The 22686-nt window shown below is 37.0% G+C and overlaps 1 protein-coding gene and 1 long non-coding RNA gene across 6 annotated transcripts in view; one reads left to right on the top strand and one right to left on the bottom strand.

Annotated features, from left to right (window-relative positions):
• Window positions 1–7998: 7998 nt before the first annotated feature.
• The window catches only part of LOC125990157 (protein FAM177A1), a 37383-nt gene continuing 22695 nt past the window's right edge, over window positions 7999–22686 (top strand). Inside the window, exons 1-2 of one of the 3 annotated variants that reach the window (XM_068649246.1) lie at window positions 7999–8062; window positions 9298–9371. In XM_068649246.1, the coding sequence (XP_068505347.1) occupies window positions 8017–8062; window positions 9298–9371 (120 nt within the window). In that variant the 5' untranslated portion in view covers window positions 7999–8016. The remainder of the gene's footprint in view (window positions 8063–9297; window positions 9372–22686) is intronic. The other 2 variants (XM_068649245.1, XM_049756952.1) reach the window with 2 other exon arrangements.
• LOC125990171 (uncharacterized) overlaps window positions 8457–22686 on the bottom strand; it is a 35894-nt gene continuing 21664 nt past the window's right edge. For 2 of the 3 annotated variants that reach the window (XR_007488837.1, XR_007488840.1), the window contains exon 3: window positions 8457–9347. This is a non-coding gene — a long non-coding RNA (uncharacterized lncRNA). Of the gene's footprint in view, window positions 9348–16099; window positions 20218–22686 lie in introns of those variants that run through there. The other variant, XR_007488839.2, reaches the window with a different exon arrangement.

The following is a 22686-nucleotide window of genomic DNA, read 5'->3' as shown; positions in this document are numbered from 1 at the left end:
CACAGATTAAAAAATTTAATGTCCGAAATATTTTATGCGGTCTAACATCAAACATAAAATTAACAAAATAAGTGGCTATGGAGGCCGGATGGACAGACTGCCCCGTCTTCGGCCAGCTCCCCAGTCCCACCTAAGGCCCAGGCCAGCTGTCAGACATATTAGCTCCAGTCTGTTCCAGGTCTGCTCTCGGGACTCTTCCTGGTTTGACATGCACAGAACACCTGGCCAGGGAGGCATCCTGGTCATGTCCCAAGAACCACATTTGGCAGGCAAAGACTCTTGACCTCCATCGTCAAACCAAAAGCACATTCTTCACATCCACATGTAGCCAGCAGCATGGATGGAGTAAGCAATTACATTATTTTCACATCTTTGGGGGGGTTGGAAATATGACACATTCTGTGCTGAGCAAAAAAAGCCTGTGAGTCAAAAAGTTCCTCATTGGTACGGCATCAAAGAGAACATCTCGCCTGACGGAGAGCAGCACGGCTCCACCAGCAGATTACGCTCACATCTTTCAGAGTAAATCATCAAAATGGTGATATAACAGAGATTAGCGGGCAAAGTCCATTTTCTCTTCACATTCAAGCTACACCTTTATCAACCCAAGAAATAATCGATTACTTTCTACTGCCATGTCCAATTTAAGTTAGCATCAAAGACCAGCTCAGCGTATGAAAGTGAGTTTTTATGTGTATTTTTATGTTTTTATGTGCCAAACTAGAGGAAAAAAATGGGTAGAACGCCGCTAAAGCTCAATGGTAAATAATCTCCCTACCTTGGAGGCTGAATTTGAATTCCAAGAGATAATCTAATCAAATTCACAGATGGTTTGACAATCCAAGACAAATGTCAAAAGTGCTCAAGACAGCCGGAGCACCTGTGGAAAAAAAAGACTCAACAAATAAGAAAACTAATGACGTTACAGATGGTTTTTATAAGTGGAGTTGGACTCTCAATTATCATTTTATGTCAAGCCAAATGTACATTTAAAACTTTGTGTAGATCAAAATTGATCCTACATAATTTATTTAATTTTCCATCTGTGGCTGAGTAAATTTGTTGAATAGAGAAAAGTTTTTTTTTTTTTTTAAATGGCAGCATTGTTCTTAGTTTTTGGGCATTCAATTGTCTTTTAAACAATTGTCATCTCTTAATAAGCAGATTTGTTGCAGTAATAATCTTTTTTTTTCCAGAACAGGACAGCATTGCTAAGAAAAGATACTTTTACACTATTCACAATCTTTGTCAAGTAATTCCAGTTAAGGTCAATTTTGGGTAAATGTAAAATTAGAGTGAATTTAATCTGACTCATTCTTGTGAGTTTTTCTCCAAGGGGATGATTTGAATGATGAATCTTTATTGAGCTTTGAGGCTAAAAGGAATAAGAGTTCACTCCCTGCTGGAATGACTTCAAGCCTCTGCAAATTAAATACATATGCAAATACCTCATCATGTCTCAGTTGATATCAATACTTATTTTTATATGGAATATTTGAACCTTCATATTTATTTTTAGAATATTTAAAAAAAAACATCTGATTTATTTACAATTGTATACTTATGTTTTATGTGAATAACAAAACTGGTTTGAAATATAAAATTTAGCCTCTAAAATTATAATATCACTTCTAATTGCTTTCAAACACAATCACAAAAAAAAGATAACCTCAACAGGGGGCATTTTTTAACACAAATGAACAATAAACCAATTAGGATGCGCAAAGGACGTGAGAAGTGAGTTTTAATGAGAAACATTATTAGCATATCAAAGACTTTTTTTTATTTAATGTGATCACTTAAAGCAATTCACCGCTTACGTTCGGCATAATTATGTTTTTAGGATTAACAGACACATAAAATTAAATCAGTGCCACGTTGACTGATGGTAATATTCCAAGAATTCGAAAAAAAGCCAATAAAATGTTATAATTCAACCCTGCTTTTATTACTCTATGGGATCCCGTTGTTTTCTTTGGAGATACTCACTTTGTCAAACTTTACACCTAAATTAAAAAAGGCCTCATGCACAACGGGTGATGAGATTATGCCCATGTACATGATAATGGATTCAAGAGGTGGTGTGTTTGACATACGCTCATGTGAAAGCAGTGGTCATAGTGAGCCTTTGTTATTCCCTCACGTCTGTCATGGGGGGCTAGCCAAGGCTAAAGGAGGAAAAAGGTTCATTTCTCCCCCTTTCAAGTTTATCTCTTCAACCGTATTGTGCCTCGAATCCATTCCCTTTCAAGTCGGTGGCCTCACTTTAGCTTCTTTTTATGACAGTCTGTCATTGACAGATACAAAGAGATATGACACATTATACTCCACACCTGAAGGAATTATCCTGGAAGGACTCATTCAGTTTCCACTATATATTTAACCACAAATGAAAGAAATTACCGAGAATGCTAAAGAAAAACAAATTACCGTATTTTCCGCACTATAAGGCGCACCGGATTATAAGGCGCACCTTCAATGAATGGCCCATTTTAAAACTGTTCATATATAAGGCGCACTGGATTATAAGGCGCATAGAATAAATAACTCTACGTTGCTCAAACGTTAATGCAATCACAATATAGTAACTCTCGAAATAGTGAAAACAATAATATATCAATAACTCAACGTTGCTCAAACGTTAATATCACACAAAATAAACACGTAAAGCTTACTTTAATAAATTAGTCCTCATCCACGAATCCATATTGGTCCATATATAAGGCGTACTTTTGAGAAAATTTGAGGTTTTTAGGTGCGCCTTATAGTGCGGAAAATACGGTACTAGTGGGTTTCAAATCCTCCAAATATTTGTGGGTATGAATTAATTTGCTTGATTAGGGTCCAAATTAATTATTGTGCACACAAAACATTTGCTGTCAAAGCCCACCTGAGGCAAGAACTGTCACTGAATGTTCTACCTGCATTCAAATCCAATGAGGTAGAAACTTGGAAACTATCGCAGCTTTCAAAAGAGAGAGAAAATGAAAGCGGGAGACAGCAAGGACGTTAATAATTAATTCGGCAGCGTTTTGGTCCTGTGAGGCTAGAGGGAAATTTGTTTGAAAGTGCTAATTAAGAAAGGAGCATACTTTAGTTTGGAAGGCATCAGTCTGCATAGGCATTTTGAAATCGCACTGAGTCAATGGTGCTGGAAATGCCTTCGGGGAAACACAGTATGAACCACAGAGGCGGGAGATAATGAGTCTCGCCGACCACTCCGACACAGGTTCAACTGAAGCTTGCGGATGTTGCCAAGAGTATCAGAGCTTGTTTTGACGTACTTGTGGTCAGAGGTTTCGACATGAATGTCATGACAATAATGGACTGCTACTTATCTCTGTTGTTCTTTATCAGCCGTGCATTGATTGTTGAATGGCATTCTTGATTGGCAAATACAAGACGATGCAGTCGACACGGGATCAAAATAGAAAGCAGGATGGCAATTTTAGGAGGCAACTGGATTAGAGGTGTAATCCCACTGTAATGTGTTTCACCAAGCAAAAATCGATTATCGTTGGTCCAAAACTAGCTAAATCGATAAACATCATTTGAAAGGATTTACATAGAAGGTGGCAACAGGTTTGCAGCATTTCAGAAAACTAGTTATTTGTTATGTTTTAATAGAAAAAATGGTTAGTAATATTTATATTATAAATATACAATAAATAATGTATATGAAATATATATAATTTAAATATTTATCATATATTATAAATTTAAAATGTATTATATATAATAAAAAATAGAAATATATAATATATTAAGTAGAATCAATGTAAATATTTATTATTGATTTTATAGAAGAAGAAAAATAAGACATTTTAAATTTTGTGATATTAAATTAAGCATTATACAAGTGAATGTAAACAGATGGACTGCCTTAAAGGGCGTGGCCTAATGGATGACATCCGGACCTTGGAGCAGGGGCGTGGTGGACATTGTGAATTTTGGGAGTTGCTTGTTTTCCAGGCCAGTCAACCCCCCCCCCCAACCCATCCACTGTCCTCAAAGAATAGTTTTCAGCATGTGACTGCCGCTCTCCACCCTTACCTTCTCCTACCGTCCACCTCTGCCCATTCCTTCCGTCGACGATAACATTTCGTCCACCATCGTGCCAAAACCGATTTGCCGTCAATTGTTTCTCCAATCAAAAACGAATAAAATCTCCTGTCAAGATTGTAATCGGATTCCCATCAATGAAACTCTTAATGAGCAAATGAGTATACAGCGTCTTTCCAACATTCTCAACTGGAATAATAATAAAGCCAAGAATGGTCGCAAGGTGTCTCATACAGTATTCCACGTCTGTCCCATAAGAGATAGCAATCGAAGCACGGAGGAGAGATATCGCCTTTGTAGTGGCACATCGTCAGTGAGGCGAAATCCAATCTTTCTCCTCCGCTCTCCATTTCTCTCAGCTGGGGACAGATAGAACTGATGTATGGCACGGGGAAAGCTTCACTAACTTCACTTGCGGAATATGCAGCGAGCATAACCGCATGAGTTGAAAGTGAACATATCACATAACCAAGAGGATAACTGACATAACTCGTGGCGATGATTCAAGCAGATTAGACGCAGAGATTGTTTTATTGATCTCGCTGCTTCCGTCACATCTGATAAGATCACTAATTCGAAGAGGGCCCCATTACGAGACGTAACCTTGCAAAAAAGGCACACTCAGCATGTTACTCACGGCCCATTAAGCTGTTGTATTTTTAATTGGGATTCAATTTCTGTTCGTATTTTATAATTTGAACGTGTTGTGTTCGAAACTGGTTGTAAATAGTTTGCCTGATAAATTATAAAATCAGTTTCTTCATATTAATTCTGCTTATTTCTTAAATCTGACTCTTTTAATTTACAAAATTATATTAGGTTTGCTCGATAATTATTGATTACCTAGAAAATTGTTTTTAGCTGATCAGTATTTGCAAGATTCAGGAGGACTGATTCTCCGTGAACGTTTGGGGAGGGGTGACTCTCGCTCCCTCGCATATTTATAAAAATCGAGTAGATAGAAGAATCTATTTTGGTTCTTCGTGAAAGAAGAAGGCAGTTCCTGTTAAAAAGATCTTTTTAGAGGAAATTTCATTTCACTAGAATGAACAAAGAAAACGATTTCATTTACGGTAATGATGGAGTAGTCCTCAAGATATGCCTGCCAACAAACAATGCTGAGTAGTCACACAATGATAATAACACAAATGCCACTCGCCTGAAACTATGGAGACGACCAGTTAATGTTCCCGCGTGCTCTCTTAACAATCGACACCCGAGCTCATTAGGATGCATGCTCGCTCTCGGCTTCTTCTCGCCATCGGTCCCACTTCATCAGTTAAACAGCGAGTTTCTAACCCTGGCTTTGTTTGGTTAGAGCGTCCGTGTCTGATAAGAGCCCCCTGATATGGCCGACATCATTAATCACCAGCACTGTGGGAGGACACGCTCGGCAGGTTGAGAGAAACTGTTCCACCACTTCTCCCTGTGGATCCTTTTAACGCTACCATGCTCCTAATTAATAGAGCTGGCCCTTTCTCGGTGCAGATAGATGTTGTAATGCATGCAGAGCGAGAGGTAAATAATGGCGAGCAGAAGAGGAATTTGGAATTACTCTTGTCAGTCAACGTGATGCAGAAAGAAATAGACGTGGAGTAATTCAAGGCAAAGGTTAAAGATGACGACGGGGAAAGGAGGAGAAGAGTACAGTGGATAGAAAACTGATATTCCCATAGTGCTTGATAGGTGTAACCGCAAATGTCAGCGCCATCTATAAAGCCACCTTGTTGGTGATCATTTTTCATCTTTCCATTAAGTGCCCGGGGGGCTCGTAAAAAGACCAGATGAGATGAAACATGGACCCAAGATACACGCTGCTCATAGACACTGCTGCACTACGAACATTCAGGGTCCATATTAAAAATAATAATTATATTTCTTATTATTATTATTACTATTATTATTATCATTATTATTATTATGAATGAATGAATCTTTATTTCGAACATGATTTAAAGAATAAAAACAATAAAAAACAAACAACAAACAATATATATCACTGTTCGAAAAGTTATTATTATTACGCTACAATTCTAAAAGCTTGATGTTTTTTTAAAAATGTGTTTCTTTTTCAAAAAAACACTACTTATTTTTTGTGACAATACTGTTGTATTCAAAACAAAATGACCTTTTCCCAAGTGTTTTTGTTTTTCTATATATTATATTATATTATATTATACATATTTTTTGTGACAATACTGTTGTATTCAAAACAAAATGACCTTTTCCCAAGTGTTTTTGTTTTTCCTATTCATTATATTATATTATATTATATTATATTATATTATATTATATTATATTATATTACTGTACTGTACTGTACTGTACTGTACTATATTATATTATATTATATTATATTATATTATATTATATTATATTATATTATAATTCCTTGGCTTTGTACTCGTTACTTTAAAGGAGTTTTTTTGCATTCACTTTCATTTTCCTAAATCCAATACATGCCATTTTAATCGGTATATACTATGCTCATAATGGAATGCTTTGGAGGTACCAATACCGAATAGCCAACCACAAAAGGTTTTTTATCTCACTTCATTCGAACACGTGAAACACAAATGGTACAACACTTCCACAATGTCGTTCCCAGTAGGACGGATGTGTCAAAGTGCTAAAATGCCAGTGTGGATCTCATAATGATCACCCTGATCAGTTGTGTTTCATTCAGAGTGCTCCCTTCAGGTGCAGGAACAAATTGACCCAGCGAGAAGTGCATTTTACGGGTAACATTTGACGCTTAACAACCCTAATTACCAACTGTGAAAGTTCACCTTCTCCAGCCTTCAATTAAAAGAACCCTGCACTCTTGGGGGTGGTGAAAACGGTTGAGCTAGCGAATAACATGGTCAGCGACTATACTGTATGTGTGTATGGTATATCAGAAGAGCTAATGATGAAATGTTCTTGTTGCTAAGCTCACTGAGAAAAAACAGGCAGCAGGATGCTTGACACCCGAAACCTCTGTACTGGGTCTCGCCATGGGAGGGCAACGCATCAACTGTGACTAATTGAGTGTTTGAGTGCTTTTCTGCCTTGTGGTTTCGAAGAATCCACTTCGTAATAATCGTCTTAGACTTAACCGTATTCATATTGTTTTAAGCCAAACATCAGATATGATAAAATGATAAGAACGCAGCATTGATATGAACATCGGGATTGATGCTGGTTGCAATATTCATGATTCCTGTTTCGTTATTGGTTTTGTCCTTTGCAATCTTCCTGTTGTTTATTTGTCTAGTACATTGTTTACTTTTTGTACTCGGCATGCTGTTAATGTTCCTGCTAGTGTGCTTATATGGAAATAAAAAACAAATATATAAAAAAATAAAAACCAAATATACAGGACTGTCTCAGAAAATTAGAATATTGTGATAAAGTTCTTTATTTTCTGTAATGCAATAAAATAACAAAAATTAAATTAATAAAAGGCTTGCAATATTTCAGTTGATTTGTTTGTTTTTTTAATTGCATTACAGAAAATAAAAAACTTGATCACAATATTCAAATTTTCTGAGACAGTCCTGTATGTATAAGTACAAAAATAGGTCAATACAAAAAAGATTTAAAAATAAAAAATAAATAAATGTGGAAATAAATATAAATCCAATTAAATATCCATTTTTTTATATATTTTTTATTATATATTATATTTATATATATATATATATATATTAATGTCATTTTTCTATTAGATTTTTTTTATATTGTTTTTTTAACTTTACATTCATTTATTTATTTATTTATTTATTTATTTATTTTGGGCGGTTTCAGTCCTTCATAATATTCTGTGTTCTCCCTGCTAGTTAGTTTTCTCTCTACCCACAGTTTTACCTGGTTAATTGGTGGGCGGAGACTATGAGTTACACCTGTCTGCAGTAAAGCGTGGGTGGTATTTAAGTGCAGCTCCAGGGAAAGGAAGTTGGAAAGAATGTGAAAATGAGATTAAAAGGAAGGTGGCACAAGCAGTCGGCGGGCGAACGGGGTAAGCTGGTTTTATAGACTGGGTTTAACAACATTCTAGTTAGAATGGTGATAATTGTGAACAAGAAGAAACAGTACAGGATGTTATGAAGCAATGTAAGACCTGCGAGAGAAAAATGAGAGCTAATTTGTGACCTCTGTAGAGAAAATGTATCAAAGTTAAACCCTTTAGAGAATAATTCAAAATAAAGTGTTTGAATTGCAATTTTATTTACTTCCTGTGTAAATATAACTTCTGCAAACTTGAGTAATTCAATTAAACTTTATTTGTATTGCAACTTTTCATACAAATTGCAACTCGAAGTGCTTTACAGTTTAAAGGAAAAATATAAATTGGACAACAAACAAATTGATTTATAACTTTATTTGATATTGTAGTTTACATTCCTAGCCAATATGTTGCAGAAATGCCCCATTTAATGGTTAACAAACTCCCCAAAATTCACAAGGGGAAGGAAATTGCCAGTATTGCGATTTTGCTTGTCGCCATAACTCTTGTTACCTCACTTTGTTTCCAGCTCGTCGATACAAGAAGTGTTTAAAGGTTTATTTTCCGTTAAGACAACCATATCAGTCCAGTAGCGATCGATTGAATGCCCTGTGAATACGGTGACCTGGATGAATGAGAATATCCAAAGGCATCACAAAACAACATTACAGAAGTGCTTATTTTTACCTCACAGATGAGCAGATTTCATCAGTCCATGCACATATCCTAGGTTGGACAGCTCTAGCCTGAGTGTTAGCCTAAAGCTTCAGTTCAAGAGTTAGCTTAAATCAGGGGTGTCAAACTCATTTTTTTCACGGGCCACATTGTAGTCAGCTTCTTTCGGAGGGTCATTATGACTGTAAACCCAAATAAATGTATGAGCAACTCATATTATATACAGTAAAAGCTACAAAACAAACTGACAAATAACTCATTTTCAAATCAGATGAGTAAAAACTGGTCAAATATTTAAAAAAGATAATAAAAGTGAAGACAATTTGCAATTCTAGTAATGACACACGAATTTGATGCACAATTTGTCTTTGCGGGCCACATAAAATGATGTGGCGGGCCGTATCTGGCCCCCGGGCCTTGAGTTTGACACCTGTGATTTAGATTCTAACTTGACAAATATAATTTTACTTTTTGTAGCATTCAAGCTAGAGCCACCCAATCTAGACTTCTTCTGTTGAGAAGCAATCAATTTGAAACCCTGACAATTAAGACGAGGCTCTGATCACCAACAGCTCCCGGGTGTACACCCTCCGTGTTCTCTCCATCCAGCTCAACACATTTCCTTGGAGAAACAGAAGAATCACAGGTATGAGCCAACTCAAGCAACAGAAAAACTCAAAACATTACAATTTAAAATTCCACTATTATCCAAAAAGCAACAATTATTGATGTGGTCCTGCACAAAATGTTAACTTATTATTAATCTTGATCTAAATGAAACCAATTTTTCTTCTGTTGGTCGACAGCACAGTAAGCACAGAAGATATCCCCCCAAAATGAAAATTGTGTCAATTTTATATTTGACAACCTAATATAGATTTTGCAAATCCGGACCGTCACTATCAATTGGATTACAAACAAGCAGCATGAGAGGAAGCAGGATGGATGGTAGTGTGAGGAAAGCAATATCGATCCATATGCATTGTCTCGTTAATTTTCCTGGAGGTGTGGATTCCTTTTGATCGATATCTAGTGAATGCATCTTTATTCTTCTGTGTAACCTATTACTGTAGGTGAAATTCCAGGCCGGCAGTACAATTAGAGTTCTGGAACAGGCAAGGCCGATCGATAGAATAGATGCACGATCTGTGCGGCAGGAAGCAATAAGTAGTCAAAGGCACAGGGGCGTATTCTTCCATGGCTAAAGGGTAATCTGGGTGAGTGACTTCCCCTTAGTCAACGGCAAGCATGATTCCCCAAAGTCCGGCTTTAATAAAAGGAACGGGTCTCTGAAGACTGGACTCAATATGGTTACCAGATCCAAGGTCATTTTCATTTAACTGATGCTATTTTAAAGGTAACTGCTGGTGAATGTGACTGTTCAATAGCACTGTAATTTGCGAAAAGGCACTTTACATTACCGTATTTTCCGCACTATAAGGCGCACCGGATTATAAGGCGCACCTTCAATGAATGGCCCATTTTAAAATGTTGTCCATATATAAGGCACACCAGATTATAAGGCGCACTTGAGAAAATTGGAGGTTCTTAGGTGCGCCTTATAGTGCGGAAAATACGGTAAATTTGAGAGGACGCATAAAATAGAAATGAGAAAATAAGATGGAATTCATTTAAAGGTGAGTGAAGTTTAGGGTGGAGTAATAAATATGAATTATTTGTCACAAACCTGTTTCCAGTGAAAAGCACTTGGAAGAGGAACAAGTAAAGAAATTATGGCAGCAAACCTCAAGCTTGCCGGTAGTTATTTCCAGATATGTGGAGCATAAAAAGTTAAAAGACAGCAAGTTTTGTTTTGACGCCTTCTACAGGAAGATAACCTGCCCCAGATGATCTGTGGAATTTTCATAATCAAAATCAGATCACAAGTGTGTTTTGGGCTGGAACCACAGCAGCGCTAACGAAAAGAATTTGTCAAGATGCAAAATGCTACTGTAGAAAGGGAAAGACATTCTACTTTATTTTCGTATTTTTTAAGGAACAGACATCAAGCAGTCTCAGCTCTTTAAATCGGAAAATAAAGTTCTTGAAGGCACCAGAAATCCCCGTTTAGTTAGATGAATAGTATTTTGTGTCTAATGCAGCAATTAGATCCGATAATTTTAGGAAGGAACGTGTAAATTGCTGCAGTCTGTATTTATGTGCATGTCATTCAAGTCTTAAACAAATACACTTTCTATGCTGTGTTTTGATTAGTCGTCTTGACTGTGGAACAGCCACACTTGTACACTTCCAACATTGTCATCAGTTGCTGGAAAAGCTGCTGGCTCTATTTTTTGACTTGACTTGATATCCTTGGTGTCTGAATGGTTGCTTATAGTGATTTAAAAGTTTCCAGCACATGCCTTGTAGAAGTTATGTTTGTTTGCAGGATTTCATCTTTTTATAAGCCCGTAAAGAAAATGTCAAGGTAACAGTGAGATACTCCTTATGTATTATTTATTTTATTTTTACAATTTCATATTTCCATAAGCCCGTAAAGAAAATGTCAAGGTAACAGTGAGATACTCCTTCTATATTATTTATTTTATTATTTATACATAATAAAATAAATTATGTGTGTGTGTATATATATATATATATATATATATATATATATATATATATATATATATATATATATATAAATGTTTTCCATTTTTTTTCATAAGCCCGTAAATGTAACAGTGAGATACTCCTTAAATATTATTGATTTTATTATATATATATATATATATATATATATATATATAGTCAATTTATTTATATATATATATAAATTATATAATTATATATATATATATATATATATATATATAGTCAATTTATTTAGATATATATATAAATTATATAAATAATATCTATAAAATAATATAAATAAATAAATTATTATATATAGTAATATAGTAGTATAGTAGTATATAGTAAAATTTTATATATAAAAATAATCAGCATCCAACCAGCCACAATTCTACAATGCATGCCATCACTCAATATGATTTAAGGTCAATTTACTCAGTTCTGAGAGAAAGCACTCTGCCAATCAGCGCGACTTCACTGTAGTCCCTCATGGCCTTGATTATCATAATAATGACGATTGTAATAGAATAGCATAATCATTGGAATTTGGAAAAAAACAATGTCATGAGAGGTGATTAAGCTAATGGCTTCTTCATGGTTTGCTGTGCAGTGATGTAAATGTTTCCATGTCATCAGTATATTTCTGTGCTGAGTAGTGTTGACAAAACGGCAGTTCTCGTTGACATATGTGTGCAGCTGAAATCTTCCCGGGTATATTTTCATATCAGCTGTTAGCATATTGCGCTGTCCTTTCCTGACAGTTTGGTTTTCAGGTAAATGGGATGACTATAAATCACTAATAAATAACACGGGCAAAACTAAGATTATGTTTTTGAATAATGCCATCGCTATAAATCTCCCACGCTGCTGACTGTACGAGACAAAAACTGTTCATTTTGGGTTTGTAAAAAATTTCCAATTCAGATTACGTTGACATTGATGGATTATTCTGTGAAAATGCAAAATGTCTGGGGAACAATTTGACATAAATAGTTTGGTGCAATAAGTGTAAAATACGTTGTTTCCCCTCCACTTTGGTACGTCACAGAATAGTTGTGCATCCCGCTGCCTTTAAAAAGACGATTGTGAGGCTTTGTGGGTTTTTTATTTTTTGTTCTCAGTGTGAATGTGCTCTTACTGCAGGACAATGATGACTGTTGGTCATTTGTATATGGATTTCACTGCTACATTTGAGAAGTTGCAGCTCTCAAGTATCCACTGCAGCATGAAAAGCAATAAATGGCAGCGCTCACTGTTAAAGTCCACTTACGACCTGTGGGCTCAGTGCTTTATATGTAAATGAGGCTACCTTGGAACTAGTATATTCACTATGCACACGCACGAATTCTTAGTTCTTCCTCACGCACAGGCATAACATGCATGGAATCATACAACGTCGGAGTGTCGTGCAGATCAAAACAAAGAACTCAATTTGAATCCATTATGATGGCTGCACGTTTCTTTTTCTTTATCTCCACTCAACAATTGCGTAAACACTCTCACTGCTACTATCCGGCAACGGGTCATTTGAAAGTGCAAAGCTTTTCTTTGTTTGTGCTTGTTTATAGCAGCCTTTTTTTTATTCTTACTTCCAATACTCGGATTTAAAGAAAGAACATTGACCTTGTATTCTTTGGAGCTGAGAGCTGAAGGTAGCTTTCTTTTGCCAGAGATAATGAAACTCCAGTAAATAGTAAATTTACTCTCTAGCTTTTTATGCCTCATTCAGTTTTTGTTTTTGCTATTTATGTATTTATTTATTTTGTGTGCTTGCCCAAAATAAAATAATCTGAAAATATTTTATTTATTTATTTATTTATTTATTTATTTATTTATTTATTATCCTTGGTTTGTCATTTGGAGCCAAAAGTAAAACACACTCGTGGCGGTAATCATTTAGATGAGCACTTGGTGGAGGTCATGCAATCCTCCAAAATGTTGAAAAGCAGGATGATGGTTTGACATTTGAGTCTTTTAAGTATTTGACATGCTAACCATTCCACCTGAGTGGATTAATTGTATAAATATAACAAATCGTAACCGCACACTTAAGCCATTTTCCTGATTGTGGTATGTTGGATAATCAGGACGACTCCTCACAATTGCTTAGGGCGACTAAACACCTTTACCGCAAAGATCAAATGGCTTCATTCCTTTTCCACTGATACACTGAGAAGTAAACTTTAATGACGCATTCTGATGGTAAAATAGTTTTTTAATAGAACCATTGGGTTGTTGTAATGCTGCAACAGCTGCTCAGCATGTGTGGTAGACTTTTCCGGCTTGCCAGAGACTCATTAAAAAAATGTCTCCTTATAACAAAATAATTGGGTCTGGAAAAAAGTATTCAGACACTGCAGGCGTACAATGGAATTCTTTGTAAAACGTTTGTGCCAGCTTGCATCAGGTCTTTAGGAACTTACAGGAAATCACAGAAAAGGAAAGCCGACTTTTTCACATCAAGTTAAAAAAATTACCTGCTGACTATTTTATACGTATAAAATAAACCCATTTTAATTTAGTAGCATTGTAGTAAACAAGCTTCGATTTTTGTCCGATTAGCGAGGGATCATTTTTAACTAGACCCAGTCAAAAAAAAAAAAGGCAGTACAAAGAAAATGAAGAGCTTGAGTACATTGAGGAGACAGAAAAAAACCAAATGGTAAATTATTTATGAGTCTTTTAGCGTATCTAATTGTAATATATTCAAATAATTACCATTTGAGCCATTACCTCTTTGCTTATCATATTTTGAACCAATCCTTATTTGCAAAGTAGTATGGATGAATTATTGATCATCTTTCTTTGGGTAATTATAATGACTGAAATGTTATTTTGGTGAGACTTCCCATTTACATAAATAAGCACCTGATCCAGGGCTAATCTAAAAGCGGTGTGTGTGTGCACGTGTGTGTGTGAGCCATGTGGGACTGTGATTGGAAGAGCTTTAGACGGCAGTCTTTCAATTATTGAAACTAAACAACACACTTCCATCACACTTACCATTCTGATCATTAAAAACCGTATGGTGAAAAGTGCCCTAAGCAAAACAGAGGGCAGTGATTCACTCATAAATTTTACATTATCTCTCATGGGTTTTCTTTTTTTAATTAAAGTTTTAGTGTCATAGTTTATCAAGGGAAGTGTTTTGCTGTTGTCGTAAATGTCCGTACAGGCTGTTTTTGTTTCAAGGGCTAACGATTTAGCAGAGATTTGTTTGCAGGGAAAAAAAAAAGTAAGACAATAGCTTTATAAATTTAAAACAAATGTCCAACTCAATCATAACTGAAAGTGACTTTGAGAGCAAACAAACAAACAGAACTTAAGTGAATCAGTTTGGCAAAGGGAGGCATGTGGCAGGCTAGCAGGTGATGGATGGCGACGCTTAGGAACCGTGACTTTTGGGTAAGTGACAATGACACGCATAAAGGCCACCATTACCCGTTTTAAAATGCAGTTAAAATCCTTATCGACCTGCCCGTCTCACTTGCCAATACGCCAGAGCATCACCTCAGCTACGGCTGATAGGCAGGCGGGGAATGATTTGCATTGAGATGCAACTCGTCGCCTCCCTTCAACACAAACACTTACACTTGAAGATAATCATGCAAGAAGCGTTCGGATTGAAGTGAAATAGTAGCGGAGGTGTAATAGTCATCTGTGTGCGCCGGGATTGCTAAATTGTTTGGAACATTCAGCACACCTGCAACTTAAAAGTAAGCGGAACGTGAAATCAGCACCTGACATCAATTTGGAAAAAGAATTTCTCTATGTAGAATCAAGGCGAAGGTGGGCTCATCTATAAGTACCGTATTTTCCGGACTATAAGGCGCACCTTCAGTGAACGGCCCATTTTAAAACTGTGTCCTTATATAAGGCGCACCAGACTATAAGGCGCACCATTAAGGCATCATGTCAGATTTTTAATCCAATCAATTTTGGCACTATCTTTCTTGAGTTGAGAAGCTTCATGTATCTATTTACCACCATCTTGCATCAAGTGAGGAATGGAATGTTAATTAGTGCTTTGCCGCCATTTTCTGGCATGTATAGGCAATTATGTACGTCAGTTATTTGCCATTAATGGCACAGCTAGGCTGTTTAATATTTACATTGTATATTATGCATTAGCTGGTGTTACTGATGTTGAAGACAACTGAGAGATCTACTTGAAGGTTGATTTAGGGCCAAATATCCGGGGAGCAAAATGGCATCGGGGAGCTTTAACAGGCTTCCTAGGAGTTGGACAAAGCAAGGAGACCTCAGGCGGACGGCCTCGGGGTTGGAGGTGACAGCCTGGTGGAATATCCCAAGCGGATATTTGAGACCTTGAGGGTGACCATGCGAGGAATCTCAGGTGGACGGCCTGAGGGCAAAACTGACAAGGAGAAAGGAAGTAGTGCCAGCTGTGAATCATGAAGTGCAGTAGAGGGCAACCGGGATGGCTGCATTGCAACGACGGAGGAGGATACCGAAGCGATAGTCGAGTAATATCACAAAAGAACCAGGGTGATGTTTCATGGACTATAGAGATTTGATTTGATTGATTGATACCTTTATTTTCGAACACATCCAAAACAAAAAAAGAGATAAAAATAAATAAACACTTTAAAATTCCATATATAAGTCCGCACGACAAACAATAAACCAACAAACTGAGAAAAAATAATAATAAAATAAAATAAAAAATAAAAAAAAAATATATATATATATATATATATATATATATATATATATATATATATATATATATATATATATATAAACATAAATAAATAACTCAAAGAATGCTCGAAAAAGAGTAGGAGGAAGCATAGCTAGATAGACGATATGATATACAATATTTGCATTTCTGTCTCAAAATAAAACACACTTGAATACGTCGTATTGTATAAATATACACGGTACAAGGGAAACATAACCCCGTAGCTGCTTTTTACAAAATAAAAATAAGTGCCCTGAGGTAACTGATGTAAAGCCTCCATGCTCCTTGCCTCTCACTGACTGAAAACTGCATTTGCAGGGTTATTCCAAAAGCTTGCATTTAACAGTACAGTAGATGAAATGGATAAAGACTATGAATAGGGATCCCAATCCCCGCGAGCAAGAGCACGACACAAAACGCGAGCGCTCAGAGAAAATCCATAAATGCAAATGTTGTTTTGGATTCGCCGCGGTGGCTGCAGGACACGAGGAACTTCATCGTGTACCTCAGCGAGCTCATCAGTTCATGAAGAGCCGAGTGGGCGCCGCATTGATTCGTGGCAAATGCCTGGATGTTGATTTGCTTATTCTAGGGCTTTCTTTTTTGATTGTCACATCTTCTTGCTAATGCAAATCCCGCCATTATTCTGCACAACAAGCGAGAATTAACATACCGTAAGAAGGAAGACGGAAATCGATATTCTAATGCTGTTTTACATTTCAGTTTTTATTTGGGCCCAGAATAAGACAAAGGAAATGATGCTGCATTTGAAACTTTCTTTTTGTGATGTAAAAACAAAAACTACCAAAATTACCTAAATAATATCTTATAATCAGATCTGGGAGGTACGAACCCAAAGTAATCAATTCTAGATTTCCCTAGTGCCTCTTATCACGCCATGCAGTGTTAGTGATGGATGACCATGATTGCACAGATATTTGTTTCTTTATCAAACTGTTTGTTTGAATCTAAACTTTCTCATATAGCTTACCATAATCAGGATCATCATTACACAGATTGCTTTAATCAAAGAAATTTCTTCTGTGGTGTCGTACCAAAAACAGGCATTAATGGATGATTATGTTGGTTAATGCATCACAGACGATTGTAATAATCCCGGATACGATGCAAAGCAGTTTTTGGATGGCATCATTATTTTGACCTATAATGTTGTTTTTAGTTCGGCCTAAAAACTTTCAATTTCGGGGGGTTATCACACACAAACAGGGTGTCAGACCAAGATGCTATCATAATTGTTTGAAAATGTTTTTATTTAGCTAGCAATGAGTAGCTAATCTGTGGTATTGCTGCCAGAGCTGGATGGGCTTCATCAACTCAATTAAAATCTCTGGCTCCATTTCTACCATCTCTGTCCGATTGCAGTTGTCAACGTTGCTAGGTGACAACATGTCGCGCTTGGCGAGAGTGGAAACAACAATTGAGAATTTTCCTTATCTACGGTTTCAGATAATGAGATCATTTATTAAACAATACTTTACATAACTTTTATTCTGAACGGCACGTTGTTTGTTCGTGAGCTAAAAGTAGCTCCAAGAATTTGTACTGAGGATGAATTGAATCTAGTGATGCGCTGATTCATGCAAAAGCCTTTATTTGATGTAATTCCCCTCCTCTACACATCAATAGATAACATAAACCAATTCTACTCTTCATGAATGCTAATGTCTCGGTGGAGGGCAATGGATGTTTTTTTTTTTGTGTGTGTTCATGAATCATTTATTCCAGTGGACCAAACTTGGCTGTGTTGTATTTTGAATCTGGCGTTACATTTAAGATAACATGTTTTGCTACTACATAAAAACACATTTATGAGTGAAAAACATTGGATTTTATTTGACAAAGGTTGATGTCAACATTCCTGCCTGCATATGCCAGATGGCAATGGCAGTACACAGTTTGTCATCTGAATTTTTTTTTTTTTTTTTTAAGATGAATAATGGAAATTTAGATATTGTTGTGTAAAAACACAAACAGCATTTATCGCTGCCAAGTATCAGACTGATCGTTATTGTTTTCACCAGATTGTTTGTTGTTGTTAGCTGGCATGATTACCCAAACGCTACACCGACAATTTCCGTGACATTTTGTGGATAGGTGGCACATGTGAAGAGCAAACAGCCGTTATATCCCATTCGGAAAACATTTTCCCTCATCGCTATTTGTTCTCAATAGATCCGAGCTCCCCATTTTGTTATATTTATTTGGCAGGAAAGACTGTCATGGAATTAGTTTGTAATGCATACTGAAGCAATGAATGCTGAACAGGTGTTGCCGAAATGAAGTCAGACAGATTCGATTTATATTTAGCATCATCCTGCCACGGATGTGTTGCATTAGACGTCCGATTATCATCCTGCCTGCAGGAAATCGACAACATTACAACTGTTATCAATATAAAACATTACAGTTCTAATCAAGGCTCTTGTGAAATGATTCACCGCAAATAAATGATTACATCTGACAATGCTCGAAGCGTATCAAACTGCATGTAAAGAGATAAATAACATATGGTTGGAAAAATACCTCCTTGGAAATGTGTGCTAACAGATGCCGACAGATAGACTGACTTGTTATTTTGGCAGCTTGTGGTCGGCTGCCATCAGGTACCATTGATGAGGTCATTCTGGAAATATTTGCTCGGGTTCTGGTCTTCATCTGTGGAGTTAGCATGTTTTATTATGCTGGGGTGTTTTTTTCAACCTTTTCCATTAATTATGTCTCCGGATTTTATTAGCCACGCTCTTGCGTCATTGTTAGCTAATCAGTCTCACTTTTGTTTTATTGTCTAATTAGCTCCGCCCACAATTTCTTCTGCTGCTCTTTCCATTTGGATCACTGTCAGTTTTGTTGCTTTTCTTTTGTTGCATTTGGCTTCACCTTTCTCTGTTATTTTCAATTCTTACTGTGTTATTCAGGTCTATTTTGCTCTACAGGCTACCATCATTTGTCAGACTCTCCAACATCTGTCTCCACAAGGTGACTAGTTTCTAGAAATGTGCCTTCAAGACAGCAGTGAAAAAAAATTGTGGTTGCAGCCACTGAACAGACCGCAGACAAATTCCATATTGTTAAACATAACACAAGATAATTCAAGTGAGGTATTTGACCTTTCATTCATCCATAGTGTAATGTATTCTGGATTATTTTCAGGATTAAATTACCCCCCAAAAAAAAATGTTTGGACTAAAATAATTCAAGTCGATTTCGTGCTTTTGCATTTAACTAGCATTTTAAGTGGTTTCAAAAAAAAAAAGTCAACACAACCTCAAACCAAAAAAAGCAGATTTCATTGCATTCCTTCACACATCCAATCCCACAAATTCATATAAGGGCGCTTTTTAAACCATCTGGTGTCACGTTATATAACACAAACACTCTTCCTCATCCGTCCTACTCAAAGAATGCATTAACCACCAACTCCATTCATTTCTACTCAAGTTCTCTGCAAGGTTAACAGCTGACAGCAAGTCTTCCATATTAATGACATAAATAGAATCACACAAAATGGCCGCAAGTATACACAGAAGTTGCACGGATCAATCAATATTGATCAGCGATGCCTTGATGCATCGTAACATCTCACACCTGAGACCTTGGCCGGCTTGAGTGATGAGCACATCGGGAAACAGTGCTGTCACTAAAACAATTTCTCGCTGAAATATATAGGAAGGAATTGGGGCACAAACACACACAACGCCGTTCCCTCTACACAAAAACGCGGCAACATGGCTTTTTCTCTGTTGCTACAGTAAATGAATATAAACTGAAAATCCGCATGGTTCTCGCTGCCAAAACATCTCTTCAACCATTATAAGCGGCTACACCTCAGGCAATACACAAGCTAATGAATAGCCAAAACGGAAACATTACTTTACATCACTATAGCCCTTGTCATGAATGAATAAACATGAGAGGGGTGCATAAATGAAATGTTTACTCATAAATTCCTGCTTCACTCTGATTTTCTCTCTGACATGTCAATTGAACTGGGTGGCTTTTATTTAAATCCAATGAGAAGGGAGGAGAAAGTAAACAGACATCTGGTTTTTTTTTGCGCGTGCTCACACGTTTAAGGACAAGAGGTGGGAATTAAGGCAGGCTGCTCTCCCATCATGCTCCGGGCTGTTTCAGAAGGCTATTTCAGGTCTTCCGTCTTCTTCCCGTGTCTCTTCTCACCATCTGAATGCAGCTGTGGGAGGGTACGGGATTATTTATAACGCCGCATCCTACCAAATTCCTTTTTTTTTTTTTTTTTTATATTCCCTCGACTTGTACCTCAGTTTGCAGTTTAGCACTTTAAATGAAGCAAAACTGTCTGTCAGATTTCAGTATTAAAGTTGCAAAAATAACCTTAACAGGATACAGCTTGTTCTGTTCAATTTATACAGTGTCACACTTGGTGTGTATAACCCTGAGGGGCTTTTGCGCAAAGAATTATTTTTATCTTCCTTGAAGGGAAAAGAACAGCTTTCGAAAAAAAAAAACCAAGTGATGTATACGAAGAAAATGTCAAATGATTCATTAGTTCGAAGAATTGACGTTATCACTTTTTGAAGACATGCTAATCTCAAATGATATAATGAAATGACGCATCATAAAAAAAAAACAATATTCCAAATGTCAAAACAGTATATTTAGAATCAAATTATATTGTACAACAAAAACATCCGCGACAATTAAATTGTGCCAAATGAATATTAAGAGAAACACTCAGTATGCAGCAGCGGGGAAAAATAAAAGTATAATGCTGACAATGACAAAGTCACACCATCTGATAAACATCTGAAAATGAAATATCACACCTCTGCGTTGCCCTTACTGTAAAGTAATTACATCAGGTGGCTGGAATTGATTTATATGATGATACATTGCAAAGAGCTGACCTAGAATGTAAAAAAAAATGTTTTGCCTTAGTGGTTTGTTTCACAGGTGTTGTGTATGCAGATGGTGTTGGATTATTTTCTCTTCACACCTTGAATTAAAAAGCATCCCAAAGGTCTGATGTAAGATTTGCTTTTATCATATGGAATGCAGTGTTTGCAATATGTACATAAAGATATTTTAGTAGCTTAACTGCTGACTGTGACTATTTGGAATATTACCGTATGTAAACAAATATAAAGACGCTGATTTTTTTGTCGGTAGGGAGTCACACTCATCGATTTCAGTCACATCTCCTCATGGGCAATAACATGTCCCAAATCACAGACACAGTTTGGTGGCAGCACCTGGCAGCTGATGGTGAGGCCGCAGCTGGTTTATGGAACACGGTTATTTTTTCACAGCCCCCCTCAGGGGGCATCATGACAAGCTGACCAGAACAGGACATATTGATCAGTAGCTAAGAGTGGAACAGAGCCACCTAAGACTTTCCAACCTGGAGGGGGAGGACAGAACTGGCACTTCTCCCCAGCGAGTGTTGAAGGACTCCGATGGGGTCTTTTGTCTCTACTCTGACAGAGCCCCTCTGCGACTCATTACGGTCAGCCTTGCCTGTCCGCCAAATGGACGTTTTTCGCCCATGTTTTTTTTTTTTTCTTTCTCAACAGACGGTCTTTCCGACAGCTCTTCATCCAAAAGTACCTATCAAGGTTTAAGGGAGACTTTTGAAGAAAGCAGTCTGCAATCACCCCAACACCCTTCAGTCTGTTTTTCATCCAACAACCTTTTTATTCCCTTGGTGAGCGTTGTTGGGTCAGGTGTGAACACTAATCCGACTGTGACTAAATCTACCGGTTCAAACTTAGTCTGAGATAGTTTTGCTGAGAAAGAAGTCAGACTTTGATCTGTTCCAAGGAATCAAGTGATGGTGAAGTAACTAAAGGTCTTAAGAAGCTATGGCTGCAAACATCTTCGGTTTAGTGTGTAGGCTGTCAGAGTGTCATCTTATTTCTTCTTTTAACTGCGGGAGGACTATTTTTTGCTCAAGACGTCCATGGATTTCTTTGTTTACATGTTTGACATAGCATTGATCAGCAAGAGCTATTTTTTTTTAACCTGTAATCGGCCTGCCAGTATTTAAATCCTCACAAATGTATCAGCAGAGACAATAAGCACATTTGAACAATAACATCAGACATGTCATCATTTGAGTTTGATTGCTTACGGAAAATCATTTGAATTAAGTAGCCACGGGGAGGCGGGATGTCCCTCAAGAGTACCACGCTTCGGTAATTGTTACCCTCGGATAGTTGCCAAGAGGTTGAACCATGTGCCAGTTTTAGCCGTGTGGGGTTTGTCTCTCACTTGTACACCACCTCATACCGAGGCAGACACTGGCACCGGCTCCGACCATCTGTGAACGATACACCCCCAATCATTCCGGCACAGGAAAAGGGTAAGGTAACAAGTGTGAAGAGAAGTGACACAGAACAAAGCGTTTTGCATTCCAGGAATACATTAAAAAAAAATCTCTCTCTAAAAAAAAAATATATATATATATATATATATATATAAAAAAAAAAAAAAAACTTTTCCTCACCCCCCGTGGGTGGTCTCTTTTTCCCTTCAAGCTCGGGTCCTCTACCAGAGGCCTGGGAGCTTGAGGGTTCTACGCAGTATCTTTGCTGTTCCTAGTACTGCACTTTTCTGGACTGAGATGTCAGATGTTTTTCCTGGGATCTGTTTCAGCCACTCCTCCAGTTTGGGGGTTACTGCC

This window comes from Syngnathus scovelli, chromosome 20, assembly GCF_024217435.2.
Source record: "Syngnathus scovelli strain Florida chromosome 20, RoL_Ssco_1.2, whole genome shotgun sequence".
In the NCBI taxonomy this organism is placed as follows: Eukaryota; Metazoa; Chordata; class Actinopteri; order Syngnathiformes; family Syngnathidae; genus Syngnathus; species Syngnathus scovelli.
Note: the sequence above shows the minus strand (reverse complement) of the source record. Positions and strands in the feature narration are given on the sequence as shown.